Below are 12,234 nucleotides of genomic sequence, written 5' to 3' on the forward strand. Positions count from 1 at the left end.
GGAAGAAGCTGTGTACAATAAGGGCGGTGAGGCACTGGCACAGGTTGCCCAGACAGGTGGTGTCCCTACAGACAGCCAAGGTCAGGCTGGATGGGGCTGTAGGTGTGGGACAGGTGGCCTTTACGGGTCCCTTCCAACTCAAACCATTAGCGAACAGCGGCCTCCACCCCCAAAATATGGGGTTCCCATCCATTTTCCCCCCTTTTACACTCTGCAGAGACGCCTGTTTGAGGGTGGGGGCCGGGCAAGGAGAGCCCAGCCCGGCCCAGCTGAGTTTGAACCTGCTGGGAGCAGTCTCCCGAGCAAACATAACCACGCCTGGGGTTTGTCTCGGAGGGAGGGAGGGAAGCGGGTGATTCATTTCAGGGTGTAAAGTACCCCAAGCAGACAGAGCAGGTACCGGGAGCAGCTCCCGGGGGGAGAGCAAACAAAGTGATGCAGCCGCGGCTCCGGCTGCGCAGCACCGGCGGGGACAGCCCGGGGCGGAGCTGTGCGCATGCGCGCGGTGCCCGGAGGCGGTGGCCGCGGGATACGGCGGTGCGGTGCGGTGAGTGCGGGGACGGTGCGCTTCGTGGGGAGGGAGGACAGCCGCTCTCGGTTCCACTCGCGTTTCCACGGTGATGGGTGTTTTGTTTTTTTTTGGGGGGGGGGGTTTGCTCCCCGCGCCCTGGGCTGAATCTCGTGGGTGTTGCGTTCTCCCTACGCGAGCAGTGTGCAGGTGCAGGTGCTGGTGCTGTGCGCCGTGATGTTGGGTGCCGTGGGAAATGACTCCACGACCGCCGTGGTTGCTCGGAAAGGAGGTGGTGCCCCGTCCCTGCGGACAGCCAAGGTCAGGCTGGCTGGGGCTGTGAGCACTGATGGAGCTGTGGGTGTCCCTGCTGAGTGCAGGGAGTGGGACAGATGGCTTTGAAGGGTCCCTTCCAGCTCAAGCCGTTCTGTGAGATACCCCTGCATGTCACGGAGCTGGGAGATGGCTGCACGGCCAGCAACCCGAAGGGCTGAAAATGAGGGTGTGGGTGCCGCCGTGATGCTGCAGTCATGGGAAGGTCGTGAAAAAGGATATTTGGATGCGCTGCGGGAGAGGAATGAGGGCTGCGGGGCTGTTTGTGCTCGCTGCTGGGGCAGGGAGGGGACGGCGAGCTGCCAAGCACACGGCTCCGGCTCTCGGCTCAGCTCGGAGGGGTACAGCGTATTGCAGACGATTCCTAGAAGCACGGCCCCGCCGAGCCCGACCGCACTCCCTGGGGCATTTCCTCCCGCGAAGGTGATATTGAACAGCCCTGCCCTATGGGAATCATCGCTGTGCAGGCGTTGCTGCTTGGATGTATGCGCTGGAGCCAGAGAGGTGGTTGTGTCCCTCCAGCACCGCGCTTGAACGGCTGAGCAGAGAGCCCAGACTACGTTGCCCTGGAAGGCTGCTGGAGCCGTGATTTATGGGGCTGCGGGCCAAACTCATGTTCCCCATGGGGTAAATGCTTTTCATTTCCCCCAGCAAATCCTTAGCATCCCACGTTTGCAGGGGGAATCAGCTGTCCGCTCTGCAGCCATTGCCTGCTGCCTGCCTCCCTCCCTGCCCGCAGCAGTGGCAGTGCTGCACGTGATGGATGGGCATTTTTTTCTGATGACCCAAGCTCGAAAATCCACAGCCTTCCAAATGTTTTTTGGGCAGCTGGCTTTTTTGTGGGTGATAGCTTGTTGGTTGTAAAGCTAAGCCTCAGCCTGGATAGCTCTGAGATGTCTTCTAACAATGCTCAGGATCCCCCAAAAACGCACAGCCTGTTGGGTGCTGGGTTCCCTGCCTGCAGGCGGATGGTTGTCCTGTCAGGACCTGAGCAGGAGGGTTTTGCCCATCAGTAGGACCCTGTGCTCCCATGGCTTTAGGAAAGGATTAGTGATCCCAGGGATGCTGTCTGCACGCCGGTGGGAGGGAAGGATGCTGCACAGACATCACAGGAAGAGATGTAGGTTGTGAAAGCAAGACGCAGCTGAACCAGGTCCAAATTCCCTTTTCAGGCTGTGGGGAGGAAAAATGGGCATTTCTGTGGCACCATTCATCTCAGTGCAGTGCTGGCGTGTGAAGCAGGTCAGGTCAGCCACCCCACTCCATCACTGCACGACTGAATGACAGCTCGCTGGCAGGGCATGGCTGCCTGCATGTCTAAACCCTCTTTGCTCCAAAGCAAGGTGGAGTTACCCAAATTGCATGTGGGTGGCTGCAACAAAACCACGCTAGGAGTGTGCAAACGAGCTGGAAGGCACAGGTCGCTGATGGGGAGTATGCTTTGCTCTGGTTTCCGTGCTGGTGAGCCCAAAGCCAATGGGTCAGGGTGCTCCACCTGGTGGGTGCAGGCTGCACCCTGGTATCTCACACCTACATTTGGGTGGGGGGAAGAAACTGGTGAGCAAATCTAGAAAGAGCAAAGAGCAAAGGTAAGGTGAGGTCAGAAGGAAAAACCTGAGAGTCTGGTCTCGTTCAGTATCTTGATTGATGGCCTGGATGAAGGAATAGTATGCAACCTCAGCAAGTTTGCTGATGATACAGAGCTGGGAGGAGTGACTGACACAGCAGAAAGCCACACTGCCATTCAGAAAAGACCTGGGCAGGCCGAGAGTTGACAGAGAGGAACCTGGCGGGGTTCAACAAGGGCAAGATGACTTGCAGACATCAGTACAGGTTAGGGCTGACCTACAGGAAAGGAGCTCTGCAGAGAAAGATCTGAGTGTACTGGCTGGCTGTGAGCCAGCAGCATGCCCCGGTGGTCAAGGAGACCAATGGCTCCCTGGGGTGCATTGCACAGAGCATGGCCAGAGGGAAGAGGGAGGTGATCCTGCCCCTCTCTTCTGCCCTGGGGAGGCCACGCCTGGAGCACTGTGTCCAGTTCTGGGCTCTTCAGCTCAAGGCAGACAGGGAACTGCTGGAGAGAGTCCAGCAGGGGGGCAAAAAGATGACGAGGGGCTTGGAGCATCTCCTGTAGGAGGAAAGGCTGAGAGCCTTGGGGCTGTTCAGTCTGGAGAAGAGAAGACTGAGGGGGGGAATCTTATCAGTGCTTATCAGTATCTAAAGGGTGGGAGTCAAGCGCATGGGGCCAGGCTCTTTTTGGTGGTGCCCAGTGACAGAACAAGGGGCAGTGGACGCAAACTGAAATGCAGGCAGTTCCATATAAACATGAAGAAAAACAACTTTACTATGTGGGTGACAGAGCACTGGCACAGGCTGCCCAGAGAGGTGGTGGAGTCTCCTTCTCTGGAGATATTCAGCACCCACCTGGATGCTTTCCTGTGTAATCTACCGTAGGGAGCTGCATTAGTGGGGGGTTGGGCTAGATGATCTCCAGATGTCCCTTCCAACCCCTGCATGTGATATCTGGCTCTGGGTTCAAGTCTCTGATGAATCTCACAGCCAAGTCTTTGCTTTCCTAACATCAGGCACCCAACGCTCCACAGGACCTTGCAGGGTGCTGTGTCCCCACAGCTTTGCTGCAGAGCTTGTTGCTCCATCCCCTCCGAGTGCAATGCTCACGCTGCTTTCCCTGCTGCTCTCATCTCCTGGAAGCAGCCCAGGGTGCAGGCAATGCTGAGCTCGCATTGAGAGGGCAGTCATGGCTGTGCACGGCTTGACTGGCAGCCAGCCCAGCTGCTTTCCTGGCCAAAAATTGCAGGGGAGATGCCACCAGCAGCGGCAAGGGGACCCTGCCATCTCTTGCCATCCTCAGTGGGGGCTGTCCTGGCATCATCAGGCATTGATCTCCTGCTTAACACACACTTGGACAAACCCTGCTTCAGCTCTGTGCTGTGAGGTGGAGAGGTGCTGGCACCACTGCCCAGAGAGCTGTGGGTGCCCCATCCCTGCAGTGCCCGTGCCCACGGCTGGGGCTGTGGGCAGCCTGGGCTGTAGGAGGCAATGGTAGCAGCTGGATGGGCTTTAAGGTCCCTGCCAACCTACACCATCATGTGATTCTGTGACTTGATGATGTTGAGGGTATTTTCCAGCCTAGATGGTCCTATGATTCTGCATTGCCAGTTTCCTACCAAAGCATCCTGACCCACGCAGAGTGCCCGCTGGGTAAGCAGTCGTAACACAGCTATTGGGCTGATGTGGATGTGACCGGGCACACAAACGTCTCAAGGAAGATAAAATATTCAGTGTGGTGTTCTGTTCTGCAGTCCTGCATGGCCTGGTGCGTTACAGCAGCACATCAGGACCACAATACGTAGCTCTCTTCAGGCAGGTGAGGATTTGCATCCTCATTTAATACTGGGAGGTGGAAACCCAATTTGCAGAACTCCTGAGCACTCGGGGGACTTCTGCTTTTCTGATAGCGCTGAGAGGATGCAGGGTTGCTGCTGTGAACCCTTCTAGGATCTCCATTTCCCAACTCTGTTGGAGCCTTTCCAAAACAGCAACTTGTAGTGCAGCCGATGGGCTTTTGCTCAACTCTCAGGAGGGCTGAATTCAGGAATGCAGGCTGCACACAAGCACTTTAATTTATAAACGCAGTGCATTTGTTAAAGACTTCCCCACGACTCAGTTTTCTCGTTCCCCTGTGCTTTGTTTCTCAGGCATTGCTGCCTGTCTGGAAGCAGATGTGTGTGTGTAAATACCTGATGCCCACCCAACGTGTTGTGCTGCTGCAGCCCGACTCACAGAGTTAACACCCAGGCCATGCTGGTGGGAAAATCAGCCGTACCCTACAGGAAATCTTCTCATTCAAACCCCTCCATTAGGCTGTGACCAGAAGCAAAAGAGCTGGGAAAAAAAACTCGGCTTTCCAATTACTTCTGAAGAAAGGGAGAGAAAAATTGGAACGGGATCGTTCCTCCTGAGGGCCGCGGTTCGTATTGTGGCTGCCATGATCCCTCCTGGCCACCATCCACCCCCTCCTGGCAGCTCCATCCTCGAACAAACGATACTCGGTTGCTGTTAATTGGGAGCAGCCAAAAGAAGTGAATCCCCCGGAGATGGGGGCGAGGACGGGATGGCAGCGAGGCGTCCTGCCATGAATGTGGCTTTCAGCTGCCCCGACACCCCCGTGGGATGGAAAGAATGGGAGCTCTGTGAAAGCAAAACAGCCAGTGCCGACCTTGGGGTTTCTCTCTCTCTCTTTTTTTTTTAATATTATTCCCCTTCTCGCTCCCTTTGCTTTTAATTGCTCGTTGCTTTGTCCATCACATGATCGCTGGGAATTGCCAACTTGTTCTCGCTCCTCGGTGTCACAAGTGTGGTTTAAAATAAGCCTGCTGGATTCCTGGTGTATTCAGTGTTTGTCTGAGCACCGCATGCGTTTCTTGTGATTTCGGACTGCTAGCTTGAAAATGTCTGCCCCTCCCTCTGCGTGTTAAAACCTGGTGTTTCCCAGCTGAGAGGAATCGCTGCTCTCAGAGCAGTGCCCAGCCTTCTCCTAGCTCTGCTCAAGGGTGATGCTTGCTGTATCTGAGATGAGACCATGGCAAAATCCTGGCATCCAAGCCAGAGCCGTTCTGTGCCTGGTACAGATGCTGCTGTCCCTCATGTATGCTCATCAGCATGCAAAGCAGGCGTGCCAGGGGTAACAGAAAACAACACTAGCATCCGTGTGCATCCTTGCACCCTGCTCTTTGCACTTTGCTTGTCCAAGCCATGTCCAAGTGGTTTTTCAGTCTGATGTCCCAGTGCCTGCGTGAGCGTTACTCTGTCTCCTCCATCATTTGGGGAGCTTTGGGAGCCCTTCCTCCCTGTGCCCTGATGACATCATGAGCCCCAGCATTGATATCGGTGCCTATGCTCTTTCCTGAAGGGTTTTCCTGGGATGAGTTGGGGGTGAAGGTGCAGCAGTGGGAGCCCTGCAGGAAACCCAGGTCCTTGTTCCGTGCTTAGTAAAGAGATGCTGGGGTTCGAGCCATTGTGCTTGGGTTATATCAGAGCAAATGCTGTGAGAGGCAGAAAACACATAGCAGGTGGACAGAGAGGCAGATGACCTTAGGACATCCAGAGCATTTCAGAGTCTGAACTTATACCCCTCCACAGGGCAAAACCTATGACTACAGCCTGCAAACCATCACCTGGAGGCAGCAGATGCCTTGGCACAGAGATGCAGCCAAATGCTGCAGCACCAGGGCAGCCTGGTGGTGTTTGCAATGACTGGCAATGGGTTGGGGCTGTACCTGATGTGTGCTGGCCTCTAGGAGCCTGTCCTTGAAGGAGGCGTGTTGCTGCAAAATGGGTCATGGGATTGTGCTCAAAGCTCAAAACTGCCTGTCCTGGAGGGACTCCGCCACTTCATGGGGAGTCTTGCAGAGCCTGCCCAGGGGTGTGAATACACACAGGCTTCCTGTAGCCTCTTTGTGTCTACACCAGGAAGTCAAACATCATCTCAGTAGAGACGTTCATAAAACCTCCCTGCCCTTCCCACCACACGGTGCTCAGCCTCAAGTCCTGTCCAGCTCATCCCCAGGAGATACGGGATCGGAGAAGCACTGAAGTTGTAGAAGACTTTCAGAATCATCGAGTCCAACCCGTAACAAGGGTATTGGGTCTGGTTAGGATGGAGCTAGCTTTTCTCACAGCAGCCCATATAGACTTGTGCTGTGCACTTGCAGCTAGAACAGCATTCATTCAGAGCAATAGAGGGGGAGTACTGCAATGCTGCTCAGCCAGAGCTGCTCTCCTCTCCTTGCCTGGGCTCTGCTTTATCCTGAAGCTGAGGTCTAGATTAAGTTGAATGAATGAGTTTTTTTCTTTCTTCATCAGCTATACAGAACAGACTGAATGTACCTACATTAGAACTGGGGACAGTGAGTGTTGTCCATTTCTCACACCATCCTGTCACAGGGGTGCCTCAGTTCAAATCTGCCTTCCCAGATTTTGGCACGTATCCTCTAGGAATACACAAGCACGTGTCCTGATTGCCCCTTTAAGGGAATCAGCCAATGTCAAACCCTCAGTGAGGGCCCTACCTTCAGCCTTACACAGCTGTGACACTGAATCACCCCATTTTAGGAACTACTTGTCCCTCCCAGCTCTTGTAGGGTGGCTCCAGCAGACGCAGCAGCCACCTTCTCTGTGGCAAAGAAGAAAAAATAACAAACCAGCCCTGAGAGATGCTAACGAAGAAAGCCTGGAAAGCACAAAGAGAAAGAACTGGATGGAAAATGCAGTGGCTTGTCAGTTGTGACAGCTCCCATCCGCTAGAACAAGGAAGTAAAGTGAAAATATTTTGTCTGTTATCAGAAGCTTTGGGTTACGAGGGGAAGTGGGACTTGCAAGCCAGAGCAGAGTCTGCTCAGACTCGGCTCTTTGTGCTCTCTCACCCTGGGACTGTTAGTCAGGTCCCATCTCTGCTTTCACTTCCTCTTGGTTGTTAACATCATACGGTGTCACCAGCCTGCTGCAGGGCTCCTGCTGTGTATCCGCTCAGACTCTCACACCAGATGCTACACAAGAAAAATAAAGCATTTCCCATGCTTGTGCAAAATACTCATTGCCATTTACTTATTTTCTAGCCCTCTCCATGCACTTGGGTGTATGTGAGCTTAGGAGTCCGGCCCCAGTCCTGCAAATTAGTCCAAGCACAGTGGTGTGTGATAAGTTCTTTTTTCCTTTTCTTTTTAATGTTCTGAAATGCCAGCAGGGAAGAGAAGCATCTTAGGTGGAAGGGAAACAGAGGTTATTAGGGATGAGGTTATCTAGTTCAACTCCCCTCGTTTCTCTTATCGTTTCCCAGTCCTGCTGCCTCTTTCACTGGGAGGGCTGTGGACTTCTCCCCACTTCCCCCTGCCCAACTGATTGCTAATAGCTCTGGGCGTGCAAACTGTGTGGCAGGGAAGCCAGTCTTATTTGCAGCCTCCAGGATTTGGTGTCAAATCCATTTAAAGAAAAGCAAGTTATCCCTTAGATGTGTCATTGTACCCTGGTTTTGTACCTGAGTGGTTTGTTCTGATGGAAAGGGTGAAAAATGCCCTCCACAGGTGCTTTAGAAACATAGAATGTTTTGAGGTGGAAGGGACCCTTAAAGGCCATATGGTCCCACTCCCTGCAGTGAACAGGGACACCCACACCTCCATCAGTGCTCAGAGCCTTGTCCAGCCTGACCTGGGCTGTCTGGAGGGAGAGGGCACCCAGCACTCTGTTTCAGGGCTTCACTACCCTTATTGTAAAAAACCTTCTTATATCCACTCTAAATCTCCCTTAAACTGTTCAGTCTCCCCTAGCTGCTTCTTGCACCCCCTTGCTGGCAGCTAGCCCGAAACATGCTCCATGGGACTGCCAAGGAGGTGGGGACTAAGGGCAGGATGTAGCGTTGCTGTGTCTATCTAATCGAGGCCGAACCACAGAGACATCCTCCTCCATGCTGAACTTAGGTCTGCCAACTCAAGAAGAGCCCTTTGTCTCTACAGGCAGGGCCCGCATCTCAATATCACCACAGAATCATGAGGGTTGGAAAAGAGCTGTACGATCACCAAGTGCAACCCCAGCCCACCACGACCACGCACACTGCCCACGTCATTCAGTGCCACATCCCCACGGTGCTGGAGCACCTCCAGGGATGGTGACCACCACGGGCTGCCGTTTGTTCCGAGGATAAAATCTTCCAGCTATTTTCACCGTGCTGTATCCCACCCAGGAGCAGCACCACGCTCTTTTCTCAGTGCGTTCCCGTTAACGTTTCCTCCTTCTCCCCTCCCCGCAGGGCACGAGGACGACGTTCCCCCGCGATGACGGCCATCCTGGAGCGCCTCGGCACGCTGTCCCTCAGCGGTCCTCAGCTCAGCCGCCTGCCTCGCCTGCTGGAGGACGGCTTCCCCAAGATGCCACGCACAGTCCCAGAGGGTGAGGTGCCGCAGCTCTTCCGCGAGCCGTACATCCACGCCGGGTACCGTCCCACCGGGCAGGACTGGCGCTACTACTTCCTCAGCCTCTTCCAGAAGCACAACGAGGTGGTCAACGTCTGGACGCACCTCCTGGCGGCACTGGCTGTGCTGCTGAGGTTCAGGGCGTTTGTGGAGGCCGAGCAGCTATCCCTGGACGCGTGGTCCCTGCCCTTGCTCATCTTTGTCCTCTCCTCTGTCACCTACCTGACCTGCAGCCTCCTGGCCCACCTGCTGCAGTCCAAGTCAGAGCTGTACCACTACACCTTCTACTTCGTGGACTACGTCGGAGTCAGCATCTACCAGTACGGTAGTGCCCTGGCCCACTTCTACTACAGCTCTGACCAAGCGTGGTATGACAGATTCTGGCTTTTCTTCCTGCCAGCAGCTGCTTTCTGTGGCTGGCTGTCGTGTGCCGGCTGCTGCTACGCCAAATACCGGTACCGACGGCCTTACCCCATCATGAGGAAGATGTGCCAGGTGATCCCAGCCGGGCTGGCCTTCATCTTGGATATCAGCCCCGTCGCTCACAGGGTGGTGGTGTGTCACCTGAGGGGCTGTGAGGAAGATGCTGCCTGGTACCACACGTATCAGATACTGTTTTTCCTTATCAGTGCTTATTTCTTCTCCTGCCCGGTTCCCGAGAAGTACTTCCCGGGCTCCTGCGATATCATCGGCCATGCCCACCAGATCTTCCACACCTTCCTGGCCATCTGCACCCTATCGCAGCTGGAGGCCATTTGTTTGGATTACAAGAACAGGCAGGAGATTTTCCTAAAAAGACACGGGCCTTTCTCCATCTATCTCTCCTGCGTCTCTTTTTTCGGCCTGGTGGCCTGCAGTGCCATTACAGCTTACATGCTGCGATGCAGGATCAAGGCCATCCTGGCTCAAAAGGACTCCTGAGAATCGTGAAGGTGATGGGCGTGACACCACGCAAAAAGAAACAACAAAAAATCAAGGAAAAGGGCGTAGCATGTTAAAGGCATAACTGGCTTATTTGCCTAACACACTGTGACTAACCTAGACCTTGGACTGGGGTGGAGGGCTGGACACTTGATGCTGGATGCATTTTCAACAGCAGGGGCTGCCTTCTGCCATGCAGGGGGACATGGGGTGTTTTAAGCCACAGTAAGTCACTTACCCGAGGATACTGGAGTAGGCAGAGGTTCCTTGTTCTTGCTGGTAAACCTGTGGGAGATATGTGGGTAAATGTGAAGTATGGTAGCCAGAGGGCTGTGTGACTACAGAGGGGTTTTCCAGGGCACACAGCACAACGGAGAGCCCACCATGAGGCCCGAGTGGATATGACGACCTCTTTGGGTTTTGCCATTTCTTCTGTCTGTGGGGAGACCTGTTAACATCAAAGGCAGTTGCAAGGTTTCATTTCTAGGGTTCACTTGCAAGTGTGTGTGTTACAGTGGCTGGACTAATCCTTTTCCAGCTTCAGCTGACCTAAACCACATTTTCTCTCTGACCCCCTTCTTAAGTATCTCAACACCAGGTTGCTGAGGTGACATCAGCAAAACATGTTTACAGACCAAGACTTGACCTAGAGTCCTCTAGGATCAACTGGATCTGAACCTGAGCCCTGTGTCTGCCAGGCACTGTTGTGGTCCTGGCACCACCCCTGGCAGAGCAGGCAGTGTTAGGTCATCTCTATCCTTTCTTTCTGCACAATTGCACCATCTGCAGTGAAAGTGCTTAGTGAAGCTCAGCAGGCTGTCACAGCTCTCTGAAGGCTTGCACTTTAAGTGCTTACTTGCCTTGAGCACCCCTGCAACCATCAGCATTCAAGATGCTGGCACTGGGAGGGGAGATGCATTTACTGATGAGAAGTGCCTCTTTTTGTCTGCCTGTGAGACTTGTTCATACATTCCTGCAAAGACTGATCCTGTATCATCTGCCATGGGAGTCTGACTGACCTTCAGTTGTGGCAATGCAGTGCAGAAGTAATTTGGGTGTGATCTGTCCGGTACAGGAAAGCTCCTGGGGCTCCTAGGGTGGTTGTGGCCAAAAAGGGATGAAAGTGAAGTGGATGTGAAGTCTTCATTCCCTTCTTAGCGATTCTTTTCAGGATGCCAAGCAATCCTTGGGGGGGCCCATGGGAAAGCTGGCCATGAATCTGCAAGGTTGCTCTTCTCTGACCTACGGGGCTTTGAATCTGGCATGTTTTTATCGGCATTAGATGAAGGTAGAATGGCAAAAGGCAGGAGCAGGTTGACAGAATTAAGGTCTTTTGTAACTTTGGAATGGGTTTGTCCTTGGAACTTGGTGGTTCTTGTGTGGAGTAGCAGATAGAGCAGTCAGGGACACTTGGTGTCCGTGGGTCAAGTCCTGTCCAAAGAGTAGGAAATGTTGGTTTATGGTGTCCTCAGCTAGGTGAATCTCTTCTGTATTTGCTGGGGGCTGTATGGCGTATGGAGCCATACTATTGCACTGAAGTTGGCAGCACTTACAGGACTGGATGCTCTGAGCCCATACAGATAGATTCAGTTCAGACTGCGTACCTGAACCTGCTGCTCACTTTTCATAGTCAACTCCTTGCAGCTGTATCCTTACAGAAGACCTGAAGCCTCAAATGCCATGACATCTGTCTGTAAGTCTTCGCTGAAAGCAAGGAAGTGGGATCTACTCCAGCCTGAGATCAGTCTCACTGAATCCAAGGGCAGGCAAAGGAATTGTGGTTGCTGGTTCTGAGCAGGAAGACTTTAGGGTTGGGGGTATGATTTGTCAAGACAAGCACTGATTTCTGCACTTGATCTGGTTTTTAACGATTGAGATGTGTTTGTGTATGTGCATGCATGCCTGATTTTATATCCGGAAAGGTTTTGCCTTTGGCCTTTTTATCTACAGAGCCTAGCTGGGTCAAGATTAGCTTGAAGGAAGTAATGCCACACTGCTGGAGCATGGTGGGACAGACAACATCTCTGAAAACTCACCTATTAATGGGGACTTTGCCACAACCTATGTTCTGTGCTCAAACCTGAAACTCCGGCCTGATTGACAAATTAAGTGCAAAAGATGAGGAAAGCTATTTTTGATTACAAGAGAAGAAATCACAGGAGAAATCTGGAGAAGGCATCCGGTCCACCCTTTCCCATCACTGCAGGCTTCCTTGTTCACATGTAGCCCAGATAAGGAGCACTTAGAAATTGTTAATGACTTAATTTCCTACACTGCTTATTGATTTACACCTCCTCATACTCCCATCTTTTGCCCAGAGGTTAATTAGACTTCGGAGCAAGAAAATGGTGAGAGATGGACCAGCAGAAAACCAATCCTACTGAAAAAATGTCAGTAATCTTCTCCTGGTTTTCACTTCCAGCCAGCTTACTTGGCCAGCAGTGCTGCCTGCACATGTGGGTCTCCTCTCAGTTTGGGAGAAGA

General features: G+C 53.2%; 1 protein-coding gene across 1 annotated transcript; it reads left to right on the forward strand.

Annotated features, from left to right (window-relative positions):
- The first annotated feature begins 540 nt into the window (after nucleotides 1-540).
- On the forward strand, nucleotides 541-12,234 carry PAQR8 (progestin and adipoQ receptor family member 8). The gene is made up of 2 exons (XM_065730461.1): nucleotides 541-547; nucleotides 8,667-12,234. The coding sequence occupies exon 2, from the start codon at nucleotides 8,692-8,694 to the stop codon at nucleotides 9,748-9,750; it is 1,059 nt and encodes a 352-aa protein (XP_065586533.1). The 5' UTR covers nucleotides 541-547; nucleotides 8,667-8,691; the 3' UTR covers nucleotides 9,751-12,234.

The sequence above is a fragment of the Cyrtonyx montezumae genome, unplaced genomic scaffold (genome assembly GCF_038088225.1).
Source record: "Cyrtonyx montezumae isolate F1298 unplaced genomic scaffold, pur_monq_1.0 scaffold_13, whole genome shotgun sequence".
In the NCBI taxonomy this organism is placed as follows: Eukaryota; Metazoa; Chordata; class Aves; order Galliformes; family Odontophoridae; genus Cyrtonyx; species Cyrtonyx montezumae.